The sequence below is a fragment of the Atractosteus spatula genome, chromosome 12 (genome assembly GCF_055471065.1).
Source record: "Atractosteus spatula isolate fAtrSpa1 chromosome 12, fAtrSpa1.hap1, whole genome shotgun sequence".
NCBI lineage: Eukaryota > Metazoa > Chordata > Actinopteri > Semionotiformes > Lepisosteidae > Atractosteus > Atractosteus spatula.
The window spans coordinates 13,616,294-13,632,415 of record NC_142717.1 but is presented as its reverse complement, the minus strand read 5'-3'; the positions used below and the strand labels follow the sequence as shown (position 1 = coordinate 13,632,415).

Here is a 16,122-nt window from a genome sequence, read left to right as displayed (position 1 = left end):
ATCTACATTAGGCACATTTTGTAAAAAAAAAATAGCACTTTTATTAATATGCATGCTCTAGAAATGTTTTTAAACGTCGTTAATAAACACCACCGTGCTTTTATTTTATTTTTCGATAATGTTTGCCAAGAGTGAATGTGAATTCACAACAGTTTTTAAATAAATTAATTAATTTATTAAATTAAATGTGACTATTTAAGGCACGTTTCGACCATTTTCTATGTGGTGTAACGCAGGACACCCATTTATGCACCCCTGCCCTGTTCTAAGTGAACTACAAAAGTGTGTCACTGGGTTAAAATGACTGAAGAGCTGGGCTGGAGGAGGAGCCGCGGTAGTGAGACAACTGAGTCACATGATAACGCTTCTCTGTACAGTACATTCAGTACTTGAGGAGTCAGAGAAGGCAGGGTGGATAGGGCTGCTGTCACCTGTCTTCCAAGTTTATATTCTGTTTTGCTTTCATTTGGAATAAGACAGAGGCGCAGCAGAAATGGTGTAAGAGCTACTGATCAGCAGTACTGGAGATAAGCAGCAACAAAGCGAGAACACGTAGCTAACGATTTATCGAAGGAAATGTTTCACAAAATGTATTTCTAAAAAAAAGCTCATTAAAACAAAATCATTCTAGCTGTAAGACTACGGTTCGGAAGAGTTGGTAAGAAGATATAATCTGGGGCTAGCTCTAAGCTGACTAGCTCTAAACAGGTAAAAATAGAAGATAGGTGTTATTTTTGTAACTTAAAGACTATCGATATTTCTGGTTAACAAACGGCTGCCGGTGCAAGCGACTTCACATTTGGTCAACTTGGAGAAACCTGGATCATTCTTCAGCTGGGGAGGCTCTTTAAAGTCGGAAGACATGGAATCAACAAAAGCTGGTAAGGTTTCAGATAAAACACCCTGTCGTGTTTTTTTACTTGTGAATTTAATCTGAAAATATGTGTAGACATGATCTGTTTATTTTGCCAGGGAAGCCATCCAGTGACAGGAAGAATGAATGAATGTAAAGAAATCTAGTCACTTCTGGTTGAAAGGTATTCAGCGAAAATAAAGAAAAAAAACTGTGTCGTTTCGGTGGAACATAAGGTGTGTGCGCTTTTGCTAACACGCAGAAGTGTCTAATCGTTTAAATCTCTGAGAAATATGGGTTAGGAGTGCCAGGGGGTTGTTATTACTGTGGCAGTTGGCTTCAGCAGCAGTGCAGTTGTCTTACTCACATGGCCCGGCGAGCCTAGCCATGTGCAACTCTGTTTACGCTCCGCCGTGCGTCTTCCCTGATTGGGCGAGGGAACGGCTGACGCAGCGGTTGTATAATTCTGCACGGTTGCGGGTGCGGGGAGCAGCTGCGGATACACGTGAGCCAGGGCGAGAGTGTTTTGGTGACCTAGTTATCCGGCGCCTTCCCGGAGAAAACATGGCATGGACACGTGGGGGCGGATCCGGGAATGGGAGACTCCAGTACGGTTTCTAGGGGGAAAAAAAAGGGACTAAACGGATGAATACAAGCTACATTATTGAAACTAAAAAAAAAAACTCGTCGTTTTATGTAACGCTTAGCTTGACCCGTTGGTTTGCTAATAGACGAACTGATGGTGTGTTGTTGCTGTATTTGCATCCTCCTAAAAGGATACACGCTATCTTAACATCTTATTTTGGAAAGGTGAAGCGAGGTTTTGGAATTATGATTCTGGACAAAATTACAGAATTGTTCGAATACTGTTGTCGTTCAGCACTTATACGAATTCTTTACAAGGCGTTATTTAATTTGGCTATTTTCAACCATTCTGAGGCAAAAATACATTACATTCCGAAAGCAGCGACTTGCGTTAACGACTATTTTAATATCAGCACACTCATCTTTGTAAATAAAAAAAATATTTTGTATAATACACGGTGTGTAATTATTTCAGAAGTGCCTGGGCACTTTCAGTGCATATCTCCTAAAATGTATCCTGGCTAGAATGATGTCTCACCCAGGGTATAGTCCAGTCTTGCCCCCTGGTGCTAACTTGAGTGTTCATTTTCCGTTTGCCTGATTTAGCAAGATTTTCTTCACCATTTAGATTTTGTCTATGCCAATAAATAAAATACATTCATTGCCTGAATTGGTTGTGTAAATATTGTGGGCAACTGTTCAACCAGAAGCTGTTCGAGCTAAAAAGTGAAATTTGAATCTGCAGAGTTGCAACATTCAGTTCCCTATATTTCTGAATTATGACGACTAAGTGATTTTTAGTTTTTATTACCCCATGCTTTCTGTCGAAATATTTGTGCTCTGTGCCCTTTGTGTGCTCTTATACACTTTATATTCTTATACTTTGAATTTTCTGAAGCTGTTACAGTTCACGGCTGGACTTCAGCATACAGTATGTACGATTAGGCCAGACTTCATCTCTTACACCCGTTTTAAACCAAGATTATGTAACAGTATTATTCAACTGTGTTCAGCAAGGAGTGAGGGAAACCAGGTCACCCAATAGAATAGATTAAAACCCTCAGCAAGTCTGTATGGTCTAATTAACCTTCCTCATGTACAGTATGGTGACATGTCTTAAGTGTGAGCAGTCTGGTAGATTTTTAGGGGATTTTTTTATAGTGTGAAAGTGAAAAGCCCACAAAAGATTTGAGTGGTTATTTGTTTGTTGCTGTTTGTACTGATACTGAATCTCTCCTTTTGACTCATTTCCTCCATATCTGTTTTAGTTTAGCAATCCCGATGCAGCAGTGGAGGGTGTTCTAAAGAAACCTACTCATACAAAATATATATATATATTTTTTTATCTGTCAAAGAACATAGTAAAAGAAGAAACCTTTCAGTTAGTATAGCGTATCCATTTGTGAAAGCCATTTAGAAATTTGATCCTGACTGAAGAGAACACACTAAAAAAAGTGAAGGTTAGTGAAGGTGCAAATGATTATAAGCATTCAAAACAGGAATGGTATTACTTGTTGTGATACTTAGGAGCAGAGCACAGAAAGAACAACAATTAAGATACCTTTATATTTGTATGTTTAATTACCCTTAATAGACCCCTATTACATACCTATTTCATACCACATGAGTGTATTTCACAGGAATTTCGTTACAGGAAGATAATCAGATCAAGTCTAAACATGCTAGTGAATGTATAAGTCTAGTAGCTTTTATGAAGTTTATAAGAGTTGTTTAAAGTTGTAAAAATATTGACTTCACCTTATTGCACTCTGGGTAATTACCTAGACTAGACTCTGCTAATTTACCAGTAGAACATTTAACTGTACATTCAGATAAATTAAGTGTAGTATCATGACCTAACCTACTTTTTATGTTACGAAGAATTTGTTCACTTGCAGTGCAAGTGAATTGAAGTGAAAACTAGTTTCTCCAACATACTGTAAGTCTTAGTTTCTGTCTATTCTTTTATAAAGCCACGGTAGAAACACTTTGATTCTTTCGTTTTTTTTATTTTGAAACTTGATTACCTACATCTGTTTTCAGCAATGGAGTATGCAAATGAACTGGTTTCCCTTTCATTGTTATATTTAAGCATAGAATATAAGGGCTTCAAACAAGAGAGGCCATTTAGCCCGTCACACTTGCTTGATTGGTTGTTACAGATAAATCCCCAAATCTCATCAAATGTCTTCTTGAAGACTGCCAGCCTCAGTGAGCAGTTTGTTCCACCACAACTGTATAAAATGCCTTTTCATGTTTTCACTTCTAACTACCGCTTGTGATCCTATGTCTTTGTTGTTGAGCTCCAGTGTAGATCTGTGGGTTTCCTTGATGTTTGGGAATTTCGAAAGCTTGAATCAAATCGTTCAACAGTCTTTCTTGGTCATGTCTGAAGAGATTAAATTCCTTTTGCCCATGTGATGTAAAATAAGGAATCTAATCTGGTTTCTGTTCTTAAACCCTTTCAAGGGCAGCGATACTTTAATGTAATCCAGTCTGTGGTTTTGCAAATGTATCATATAGTTTCAACGTTACCTCCTTCTTTTTAATTTTTTTTTTATATATCCTAGTATTTTGACACATTCTTGTATTGTCTGAATAAAGGTTTTGATGAATTAACTAAATTCTTTTTAAATGTCAATTCTTCATGTTTATCACTATCCATTTTGATGTGCAGATCTGCTACCTGTGTGTAGTAGTTTGTATGTGTCACGTTTGAAATTTATTTACCATATGTCTGTGTGTTTGTGGGTGATGTCCAAGTCCTTTCATATCTGTTTTGTAGCTGTTGGTCTATTGGATATGTGTGTGTAGTCTGCTTTATGATTGAACATAAACACACTGTTAAACTTTAACAACTTTATGAATCGTGTCCAAGGTTGAGTTTGTTGAAGATCAAATCAAGAGGAGCAGCAGGTCCCACATAGATCCTTTTGGTACACCGCTAGCTACCTAGATCCAACTGGACGTTTCACCCCTTATCATTGTTTGACACGTAACCTTCAAGTGGAATCTTACCACACCAAGACATTTCCACATTTCTGGAAATCTGAGTATAGCTTGTACTCATTCCCCCCTTCAGTGAAAATTCTGCTATGACAACAGTGGTGACGTGATATTGTGAATGAAGCAGTATTTGCCGCAAACTGTAACAGCCTCCTGTAAATGTGGTAAAACTCAGTTATCATCCGATTTTCATAATATGCGAAGGCCAGTATGTTTCGGGTGTATTTTTAGACGGATTTTTCAACCCACTCTTAGAATTCCCATTTTTCTGTTATGCAGGTGACCAGTAACCAGTTAGACCTAAACATGGTCTGAGAAAAAGAATGCGGCTGCTCTTTTGTCGTCACAATATGTTAAAGCTACATGTAGCACAGAGTTGGGGAGTTATTTTTGCTGACATAGGAAGTGGGACTCTGGTTGCCGCTGAGCTCTGAAGTTGTCTTGTTTCTTCTGTGGCTCTGTCTTTTCTTCCAGGAGGTGTGATAGCGTACATTAGCTCCTCCAGCTCGGCCTCCAGCCCGGAGTCCTGCCACAGCGACAGCTCCAACAGCAGCTACCAGTCCTCCTCCCCACCTCTCCCAGCGTCCCCGGGCCAGAGGGGTGACCTGTTGGCTGATGGCTGTGTGAGCAGCGGAGTCCAGGGCCACAGCCGTCACCACTCCACCACCAAGCCGGGCCGCTCGTCCTCCGCTGCCAAGTGTGGAATTACAAGTTAGTACAGTTCCAACAGTAAAGAGGTCACTAGTGCAGGGCTGAGTCAGAGCACTTGCGAACAGGAGTGCTTTTCTGATGCACTGTAGCGTGGGGTTCGCAAGCCTCCACAATAAGGTATGTTTCGTAAGGTTCAGTGTTGCGTTTTTCCCGTAATTGAGTGTGATAATGGGAAACTGTCAGTTTTGGCTCTGATTTTAATTGTTTAAACAACACTGACTTTGTAGACCTTTAGTTAAAGATAGTAGTGCGTATTTGTGTATTTCTTAAGGGATATGGTTATAGAAAGGAAGGGGTAAATAAAACGTTATTTCCAACAGGAGAATGATAAAGGCGTAATGAAAGTATATCTTTCTTACCTTTTATTATATATTGTACATTCATCCATTCATTCATCCAGATTAAGGGCACCAGTGTCTAAAGTGATGTCTGTGAGGAACTCTGAGGGAAAGACATCATCAGCAAAGGGCAGGAGTGGGCGGTAGCACGTACTCCGGGATCACGATGTCCAGGCGTTAGTTCAAAGCAAAAGAGGCAGGCAGCTGTAGATCTGAAGAACGCAAATGTCATCCTGGGCCGTGAGCAGCTAGTTACGTTAAAATGGGTCTGCCGAGATCTCCACAGAGCCTAATACTATAGTCAAGCTGCAGTACAGCAACCACTCATCACACCTGGCAAAGTACAGACTCAAGAACAATGGAGAAATGTGTTATAGTCAGTTGAATCATCCTTCACCATGTTCTTGACAAACAGACAAGTGCACGTGTGGCCCCATCTAACAAACTCTACAGCCCTGAGGGTCTTTGTTCCAGCAGTGAAGGGTTCTGGTGGTTCCGTAACGTTGTGCATTTGTTGTGGTTGAACAAGTCAGTTGATTACGTTTTAACACCCACATATCCTTTGTGTGTTCTTATTTTTGCAGAGATAAATGGCATGGTTCTTCTCTGTAAGGTGTGTGGAGATGTTGCATCGGGGTTCCACTACGGTGTTCATGCCTGTGAGGGATGTAAGGTGAGCATAAGTTCCAGTGTAAATAGTGCCCGTTAGGATGTTTCAGATCCTAGTAATAAAAATTAAAAAGCAACCCATATAGTAGAATATACATTTATAGAAAATAAACTCCCCATTGTATAATAACACAAAGGAAACAAAACTTCTCCTGAGATTGTACTTCCAGTGTTGTCTTATTATTGACTGAAGAAGCTAATGCAAAGAATGGATCTGCAGTATTGAGAGTTAAGCCCGCTTCTGTAACATATTACAGCAGATTGTTTGGAGTACTACTTTAAAATTATAGCCTTCGAACAGTCTAATGGTCCTTTTGCCTTTGTGTGTGTGAATACATTTGATTTGCTAGCAGACTCTTATTTCTGCAGCTCTGAAAGTTTTCCATAAAAAATCCTTTCACATTGAATCAGTATTGAAAGCAATTTTAACTCTATATTATTAATACAAATTGCTTTCAAAAAGAAGCTCATTATTTCTAGAGTCTCACAAGGGACATAGAGTTGGATTGCAAGCAATTCTTCCCTGAGGTGGAGGTTTTGTGTTATAAATTGGTTTATGCAGCTTTGTTTAATGCTTTTCAGTAAATATTCCTTTTTAATATGATTTTAAATTCTTTAAAAGTTAAGAATTTTGCCATTGTTTTCGGTTGAATAGAAGAGATACTTTAAATTGATAAACTAGGTTATGGCCACCTGAACTAAACTGTAGATCTGAGATCAATATCCTTAGGGAATGACAAGTTTCTGTAAAAATAGTTCACATTTCTATTTTAGACTTATATTCCATTTTGTGGCCTAAATATGAATAGTTATACATTAGGTGGCAGAACTCATTCTAAGATGAATGTAAATGCTACTGTAACTCTGTGTTTTGCAGCAAATTTCGAAATGTGTTTTCTTATGTGCTAAAAGTTACGTAGAGAACTATACAGACTAGTCAAAAAGAACTGAAGAAATCCGTGTCTTAGATATCTCGGAAATCCATCGATGTTGTCAAGTGGCTAAGTTAACTAATGACCTAAAGCAACAACAGACGGTGTGCATAATGACAGCCAGGAATAAGACCTTCGTTGATTTGTAGAGAAATGTTAAGAATCAAACAGTGTAATGCTTGTATTTGTGTTGTAAATTGCACTCCTGAAGAGTGACATTTCAAATTCCTTTTTTTTTTGTAGGGTTTTTTTAGACGGAGCATCCAACAAAATATCCAGTATAAGAAGTGCCTTAAGAATGAAAACTGTCCAATAATGCGAATAAACAGGAACCGATGCCAGCAATGCCGATTTAAAAAGTGTTTATTAGTTGGAATGTCCAGAGATGGTGAGAATGCTTTTTCGCCTACTGCCTGCAACCCTAGTTGAAAAAATGAGTTGGTAGCCATTGTTCTGCTTGATTTTTCTATTTGTTAAATTAGCTTTTGGGCAGCCAAGCGAAATAGTTTGTGATATTGTATGGCAGTGATGGTGCAAACGGGAACATTTTCTCTTTCCTCCCTCATCATGACACTTCCATGAAATTAGAATAGACTTAGCATCAGCGTTTCACTGTAATCGTGAATAAGACGTATGATGATGATCGCTTAAACTATACAGTCATTGCTGATTGCTTCCTTTTTTCTTTTTTTACTTCCAGCTGTTCGATTTGGCCGCATCCCAAAGAGGGAAAAGCAGCGCATGCTGCTGGAGATGCAGAGCGCCATGAACAACATTATGAACAACAGTCAGCTTCATGGACAGGCGCTGGCCAGTGAGGCTGTTCCCGAACATTCACGGGATTCTCTCTCCTCGTTGCCTCCCTCATCCGCCCCCTCTGTCCTTGAGGAGCCCCAACCAGACCCGGAACCCATACAGCCCAGCCTGGATGAGATGGAGACGGCTCCGACGCCCTCGTCCTCTAGTTCCGACAGTGGCGAGGAAGAGGTCATCGGGAGTGTCACCAGGGCCCACAAGGAGACCTTCATGTATAACCAGGAGCAGCCGAGTCCATGTGGTGAAGATCTGCCTTCTCTGAATGGGGGAGAGAGGGTAAGTGATAACACAGAGGAGAAGCAAGGAAGCTGGTACAACAGGAACGACCACAACAGCTTTGGTGGCTACCACCATTTGGGCAGCAGGAACCCACATATAAACAATGGACTTCCTAGAAAGGATTCCTTGGCTTACTGTCCCGTCAGGCAAGTTAATGGACTCGCCAGTGGCTGCTGCCCAGGCTATACAAACAGTTTTTCCCTTAAAGGCCAGGAAGACCATGATCAAACAGCCAGCAGGAGTTTCAGTGGACCTGTATGGAGTGGGGGAAACAGGATGTACTTGGTAAGTGAAATACTCTTCATGGCAATAGGCATGGTGTGCCTTTGAAAACTGCACCATCTGTATTACCTGCAAGGTCAACAGAAATGTATACGTGTACTGTGAAGAATATTTTTTTCTTAGTACTATACACATCTTTGGCAAATCGGAATGAGGTCAAAACCTGTGAGTTAAAAGGGAGAATCTGAGTACAATTTGTGCTGCATTTTTTAAATGTAAAGACTGTTACACTCCCTGTTGCCGTCTTTTCACTTCAAATGTCAGAACTATCAGCTGTGTTTTCTCTTTATCTTTAGCATTTCTGCACATTAGAGTGAAACTACATAAATAACAGTCTGTGCTGACTCTAGTATTTTATATCAGCCACCATCCCTTTGACATCAGGCAACATTTAATGATCATCATTAAGTTTTATTTCTGCTAGTCTGTATTTTTGTAGGTAATGTGTGTTATAATTTCTTATTGTACTGGCTTACAATTAATATTTGTGAATGTTCTTGTGCTTCTGTAGGTCTGTCCAATGAGTATGTCTCCCTATGTTGACCCACGCAAGTCAGGCCACGATATTTGGGAGGAATTTTCCATGAGCTTCACCCCGGCTGTGCGAGAGGTGGTGGAGTTCGCCAAACGCATCCCTGGATTCCGAGATCTCTGTCAGCATGACCAAGTCAGCCTGCTGAAAGCTGGCACTTTTGAGGTGTGTGATTTTAAGTACCAACTCACCAAAGCATTAGGGTTCAGAGCTCAGCTTTACGTGGATCAAGCATGGATCTTTTGAGTCCTTCTCTAGTTGTTATTCAAACAGATTTTATCTTTTTAAGCTTATTCATTGTTGATTATTCTTTAGCCTTCAGTTGAAACTGTGGTTAAAATGCAGAATTACACATCTGTGAGCAATTTTGTCTCATTTGGTATATTCACTCATGCCACCAGTTGTGCTTTAAACATATTACAAGAACTAGGGATACAGACAGGGATGTGTAGAGGAAGGGGTACTTACTACATGTAAGACATTTGAATTAAATAGCAGACATTTTGAGAGCCAAAGGCAATAACAGTGCCATACAGAGACATGTTGCCCACCCCTTCAAAACCTCAGTTTACCATTCATAAAGTTTGAGTACAATACATTGTAGAGTATGATTTTCACCGGGCACTTTTTGAGTATCTCATATAAATCATTAATCATCCTGAGAAATCTGTGAAATTAACTTATTAAAGTTACATTTCTTGTTTGGATGAATTCTACTTTAAAGTCTGAGCCTTGAAACCCTCATGCATGCATTCAGCCTCATTTTGTGGTTTTGTTTGATCAAATGGGCATTTTATCAGATGGGCATTAACTCAGAGCTAAATCTGAGTTAAATAAAGTGAAGAGAAAATTCTAGAAAAAAATATGAGGGGGAAATGGGTATTTTCTCAGACACATCTGCTTTCTCTGTGTTTGAAGATTGGTCTGATTGAGTGTGAGCATTATAGAATGCTTTTTCTTCTTCCCCTGATCTTATGCTCTGTTAACCTGAACAGGTTTTAATGGTACGTTTTGCATCCTTGTTCGATGCTAAAGACCGTACAGTCACTTTCCTAAGTGGGAAAAAGTACAGCGTGGATGCACTGCGTTCCATGGGGGCAGGAGACTTGCTGAACTCAATGTTTGAGTTCAGTGAGAAACTGCTTGCTCTGCAGCTCAGTGAGGAGGAAATGAGCCTGTTCACTGCAGTCGTTCTGGTTTCTGCTGGTAAGTAAAGGCCGTTTCTGTTCGTGCCTGGCAGTTTGGTCCTACAATTTACAAAAAAAAACGTATCATGTATGCCTTGGCATGTAAGAAAATGTTTAATGTTGTACGACTTTTTCTGGTAATTTCAGATACCATAAGATGAAGTACAGTTGGCCCGTGTGTTAATTTGTAGGTGCCACCATTCTAAGTTCTAATTTAGGAAATAATGATTTTTTATTTTCTAAAATAAAATTAATAAGATATAATTGTGGTATCGAACACGTGCTCGTAATTAAACACATAAGTGTTTCATTTATAATTGCCTAGTTATTTTATAAAACCATTAAAATACCTAGCAGTGGTCTTGAGGAGTTTTTTGCACGGTTTTGTTAAACGATGTCTTTAGGATGAGCTTGTTTTTCTATGAATGTTGTGACTGCAAAAATGAAGAAGCTGAGTAATGGGATTGAATAGTCTTGTAGGAGTGCTTCCCACTCCTGGTTCTGGGAAGCGTCTCTTTTCTGGCTTTTGTTCCAAAATAGCTTTTTATTGAACACTTAAAAAGTTTCTTAATTGTAACTGATATCTACATTTAAGTTTTAGTTAAATAATGTCTATTATAGATGTTATTCCAATTAAATGAGCAAACAGATCTGTGTAACATGGTTTAAAAATAGTTGTTCTACCATAGCTTTCCAAACAACTCCTAATTGGTAATCCATTAAAGATGTAAAGAAACAGGTGGGAAGACACGTGTCTCATATTACTCATATTATAAGCATTTTTAGGGATGTATGTTCAGTGAATAAAATGACCACCTGGTCATTTAAAAACAAACTCTACTTGGGAGGGGATCTGTCACAGGTAACATCTGACACAGGGGTCATGTTAAATTCTGACCCCATCCTTCTGATGTGAGAGTTTAATTAACTTGGAAAAAAAGGGAAACGTTCAGAGTTTGATACGTTTAATTAATAAAGAGCTTCACTGGAATGAAAACCAGTGCATGTTGTGACCTGCCGATACGAAATGTTGCAGTCGCTTACAAAATCATCTTTGTCTTTCCATGTCACACAACTTTAAAAAACAAACAAATGAAAGAGTAGATTTGAATTAATTGAAGACATTGCTCTTACAACCGTGTTTTATTTCTGTGCCCCTTTTCTCTGCAGATCGTTCAGGGATCGAGAATGTGAACTCAGTGGAAGCACTGCAGGAAACTCTTATCAGGGCACTCAGAACCTTAATCATGAAAAACCACCCGAACGAGGCCTCTATCTTTACCAAACTTCTTTTGAAGCTACCTGATTTGCGCTCCTTGAACAACATGCACTCAGAGGAACTGCTAGCCTTCAAAGTTCATCCATAGACCATACAATTCTGTCTCTGGACCCTTCTACTACATTCAAATTCAATGATTTTGTTGTATATTTTATTATGTAGAATGTTACTATTTATGTGCACACTTAACATTTTCCTTCACAATTTCTTTGTGGAAAAAGTGTGTTAAGAGGCAAGACTGAATATCTCTGTACTGTATGGCTTATCTGCCTATTGCAGAAACTCAGAAACACGCACAAAAGTCTATGCGTGTGTGCTGTTTGCAAGGACAAAACTCTTAAGAAGCACCTTTTTTGTTGAAAGAAAAGCTGTCTACAATATGAGTGCAATATGTGACCATTTTTGTCTTTTTTTTTGTTGTCTTTGTTTAGTTACAGAGAGAGGTATATTATTATCGAATTGTGTTGCACACCACCATAGTTAATGTGTCCAGGCATGATGAGGTTGATATAGATGTTCAAAAGACAGATTGTGCCTAATGAAACCTCGCATAATGCCTGGCCAGTAATGGGGCTTAATAATGTTTTACCCCTCAAAAAATTAAATAATAGAATGTGGTATTTGCTGCTAATGCATGGCTATTCTGTTTGATCAGATCTTGTGTATGTTTACTGCCTGTTCTCCATAGAAAGCTTTGATCTGCCAGCAATTTAAAGTAGATGGATTTTATCCCACAACGGGAAGATACATGACATTTCTCTTTTATTTCAGTTGGTAGTAATGGTGCAAATGTGTATTGTATTGTTATTATTGGTAGTGTTTTTGGGAAGCTACGACGTTCTTTAAATAGGAAAGAGATCTCGCAATCCTAAAACCTTGATCAGCAGTATTGAATTCTACCACATGCATAGAGCAACCCTATATTTGTAGTCTTAACTGACTGCCCAAAATAATTGTGTAAAGATTGTGGTCTCTTTCTGCAGTTATGAAGTTACAGATGGCTAGTATTCAAATAAAGAAGTTTATTTTTATTGTTATATGTATATAAAAAAACACAAGCCGGGAGTTAGACGATGCTGGATGTGGGAGAGCAGGTTGGGAGGGGGAAGAATCTGTTTTTGAAAGTCACGTTTGAGCATTTGTGGTAGTGTGGTAGTGCCACCATCTCGCCACTACAGAGTGGTGCTACATCCGATTTCAGTAGCTTAAAGCGTCTGTTGACTCTTCTTCGTCTTTATCAGCAGCAAAAACGTCTTTCACACATCAGTCTAGAGGCGGATTTACAGAAAACGACTTGAAAGTAACACTGGTGAGAGTACAAGTTAGGCAAAAAAATGTGGATGACAGCACTTTAAGGATGATTGCAATAAGTTGTATAACAAAAAAATAAGCACTGTACAGCAGAAGAATCTAAAGTAAGTAGTTCATTATTGAAGGGTCTAAAATATTATACAATTATTCTAGTAAATCTTTCGAGCAAAATTCCAGTATTCGTACTTATAAAAAGCTATTTATTTAGGAGGATGTGCAGAAAGGTCATGAAGAACAAGTTGAGTAACTTCCTCAGTTTGTTTTGCAGTGTCTCTGTTTTGCACTTCCAGAGCTGCTGTTTTTCCCTTCCTGTAATTGCAGGTTAATGAATAATCTGATGTATTGACAGGAAAAAAAACATGAAGATTGTTTAGGGAATTGTATTTCTAAACTTCATCTCTTTGCTCCCTTAAGTTTGTGTGCCCATGTTGAAATACGTCATGGAAATGCGTTTTATAGTCATCTCTCCCCTCACCTCACTCAAGTTGTGATCTTATGAACCCGCCTCTATGCTGTATGTATACATGTAACCAGCACATCCCCAAACATTTGTCTTGGTTGTACGTCATTACTATTTTCCTCTGTGAAAAGTAAACTAAACATTATACAGTATATAGATATAATATATATCCATATAAATAAAGATATATGCAGAACCTTGTACAGAAACAGAATGTCATTTTCTTCACTTTTCTCAATTTATAATCAATGCTTGCAATCAGATTTTATGAAAATTATTCAATTCATATGGAATTCTTTACATTTTTTACAGAAAAGGTTTGGCTGCTATCTACAGTATGTGTTGCACTGTCAGAACTACACTCTAAGTAATAAAGGCTCTTTCATTTGTATTCTACGACTGGGTGTCTGGATACATTGCTTAATCAAATGCGTTAATCAATGTTACAATATAGTACAAAGATGTGGTAGCCAAAACACTTCTTTTAAGGTGTTTGTATTCAGGGAAAACATTTTCCTTTCATTTTCTTATTTTTTCAGGTTTTTATTTGATCATTTTTATAGGGAAGTAGACAGCTTCAAATATCATCTTTTAATTGTGAGCTATTCTCTAACTCTTTAAAGAATAGAGTTGTTCCATTCTTTAAAAACTTTTTTGTGAGTTATTCTTACCTCACAATAAAATATTATTTAAAAAAAATATTATTTAATTTTGTATAAAACATTGTACACTTTTTTCCATATAATCTGCACAGAAATGTTTATTGAACCGGATCATGGAACAGGTTTTTTAAGTTTATTAAGACCTGATGTTCAGAATATAATTTCTTTATAATTTAACAGTCATGCAGGTTCAAAAAAAGTTTTTTGTAAAATGTGTTGAAATGTTCACCCAGACAGAATAAGGATGACAGTGTGCCAAGCATGGCAAATGTCTGATAAATTCTTTTTTGTCCAGAGTCATCTTTCTTGTCCAGCTTTAATGCAACAGATTTCTGACTTGATCTTTCTTTGTACCACAGCACAAGGAGGTAAACTGCTCTAGGTCCCATTCACAAACGTGAAACTGAAGAAAACTGTATTCTGTGGATTTTGTAGAATCTCATACACATAATCCACTTTCAATCTGTAAATATTTATCTGTTTTAGAACATTTTTTTAAAAATGTATTATCGGAAAAATGGATGTTAAATATATGACTGTAAAGGTGCTGTTGATGAAATCCATAGAACTCCACACATAACCATTTCCTATAAAGTTAGGTTCCTGATATTTTGAAGAATTATTTTAACAGTAGCTATAGTGATTGCAGGTTCTGTTTACTGTTTTGGATAATATAAAAATAGATTCTTAAGAAAGCTAATTGGAGAGCAGGGTGTGTTTTTCTGTTATTTGAGATCGGGTTATTTGAGATCAGACATTTAGAACAGGGAAATTACTCAGCATTCAGCGTGTGCTCTTGTTAGTACCTCTTCACCCCACTTTGAACCACTTCATTAAAAATGATTAATAATCTGTTAACACAATGTTCAATTATGGTTAAATGTGCTCATATTATTTTCTTTTGTAAGATGAGATAAGAATTTGGGCATACGGTAAGACGTTAATGTCTTCATTGTTAAACTCTGAAGTGTTAAGTTGTACTGATGTGGGTTTCAAAACCAGAGATAAAGTTGTCTAGGCCTTTCCCATCTGAAGTGAGAAAAAGAAATTTCATTTCTGTAACATCAGAACATTGCTTTTTGCAAATTAAGGACTTTGTGAGTTGGTATTTTGTCTTATGTGTTCTAATGATGAAGGTAATTGATAGATAGTTTGCTGTACATTTACAGAATGAACGTTGTAGTACTTTCAGTTGTGAGCATGTTCAATTAAATTTGCATGCTCGATAATTTATTGTGACTAAACAAATTACTAAAATAAGCCATCATAGTTTTTTGCAGAAAATAGGTAAGCTTGAATATCTAGTTATATGAAGTATTACATGTGAATATTTTGCCTTAGTGCTGTTGCCTAAAAATACCCTAATACTTTTCTCTTGCTAACCAGCATAGGGACTAAGTTTTGCAGTATTAGTGTACAGTAAATCATTGAAAGCCTTCCCTGTGTACATGTAGAAAATCATATTTTAGAAAAAAATATATAAACATAACACATTCAGGAGACTTTGAGTCAAATGCAACAATAACAAATAAGCTTGTTTGTATCCGGATATAATTAGCTGTCATCTGTAAAAAATGATTTCTCGTATACTGTATTAATAATAAGAACAGGATTTTCATCTGTATGCAAATGTAAATGTATTTTCCATGTTTATTAAAATATTTACATTATTAAAAGACGAAATGATATACCATGTAGAACATCTCAAATTGTAACAGGACTCATTCAATCCTTTAACCCCGTGGTTCTCAAACTATGGTTCGCGTACCACTACGCGGAGCGCCCCCAGGTGGTACGCCAGATGACCCTGGAAATTTGTTGTCTGCAGTGAAAAATCAGGACGGGTTTTCATATTTACTATTTTAATAAAATTAGTTTATGTGTCAAATACGCAGCCTAAGTACTACGATATAGCGCTAATACTGTACTTGAGTGGACACTAGAGCTACTATGTAATTCTACACTATTCTATAGGAATGCGTGATACGAACGGAAGTGGCCAATTGTATTTTAAAAAAGTTACCTCCAGTAAATAGGGAGGTAGGAGAATGTGCATGGTTTTAGAACACTGGCAATCTTGTGAGCACAAGAAAACGTGATAGATAACAGAAAAATATTTAAGGACTGTCCTAGGTTAATTTGAGAAAAATACACCGAGCGTCTCTGTTTCGCTCACATGCGCATGAAATAAAAACTTCTTTTAACTCCGGAGACCGACTC

General features: G+C 37.8%; 1 protein-coding gene across 1 annotated transcript; it reads left to right on the top strand.

Moving 5' to 3' along the window:
• The first annotated feature begins 375 nt into the window (after nucleotides 1-375).
• LOC148822687 (nuclear receptor subfamily 1 group D member 2-like) lies at nucleotides 376-15,614 on the top strand. Its single transcript, XM_088928686.1, has 8 exons — nucleotides 376-881; nucleotides 4,919-5,155; nucleotides 6,078-6,166; nucleotides 7,338-7,482; nucleotides 7,795-8,474; nucleotides 8,983-9,168; nucleotides 9,999-10,209; nucleotides 11,361-15,614. Exons 1-8 carry the CDS (start codon nucleotides 863-865, stop codon nucleotides 11,555-11,557), a joined length of 1,764 nt encoding a protein of 587 aa, XP_088784812.1. The 5' UTR covers nucleotides 376-862; the 3' UTR covers nucleotides 11,558-15,614.
• Nucleotides 15,615-16,122: the final 508 nt, after the last annotated feature.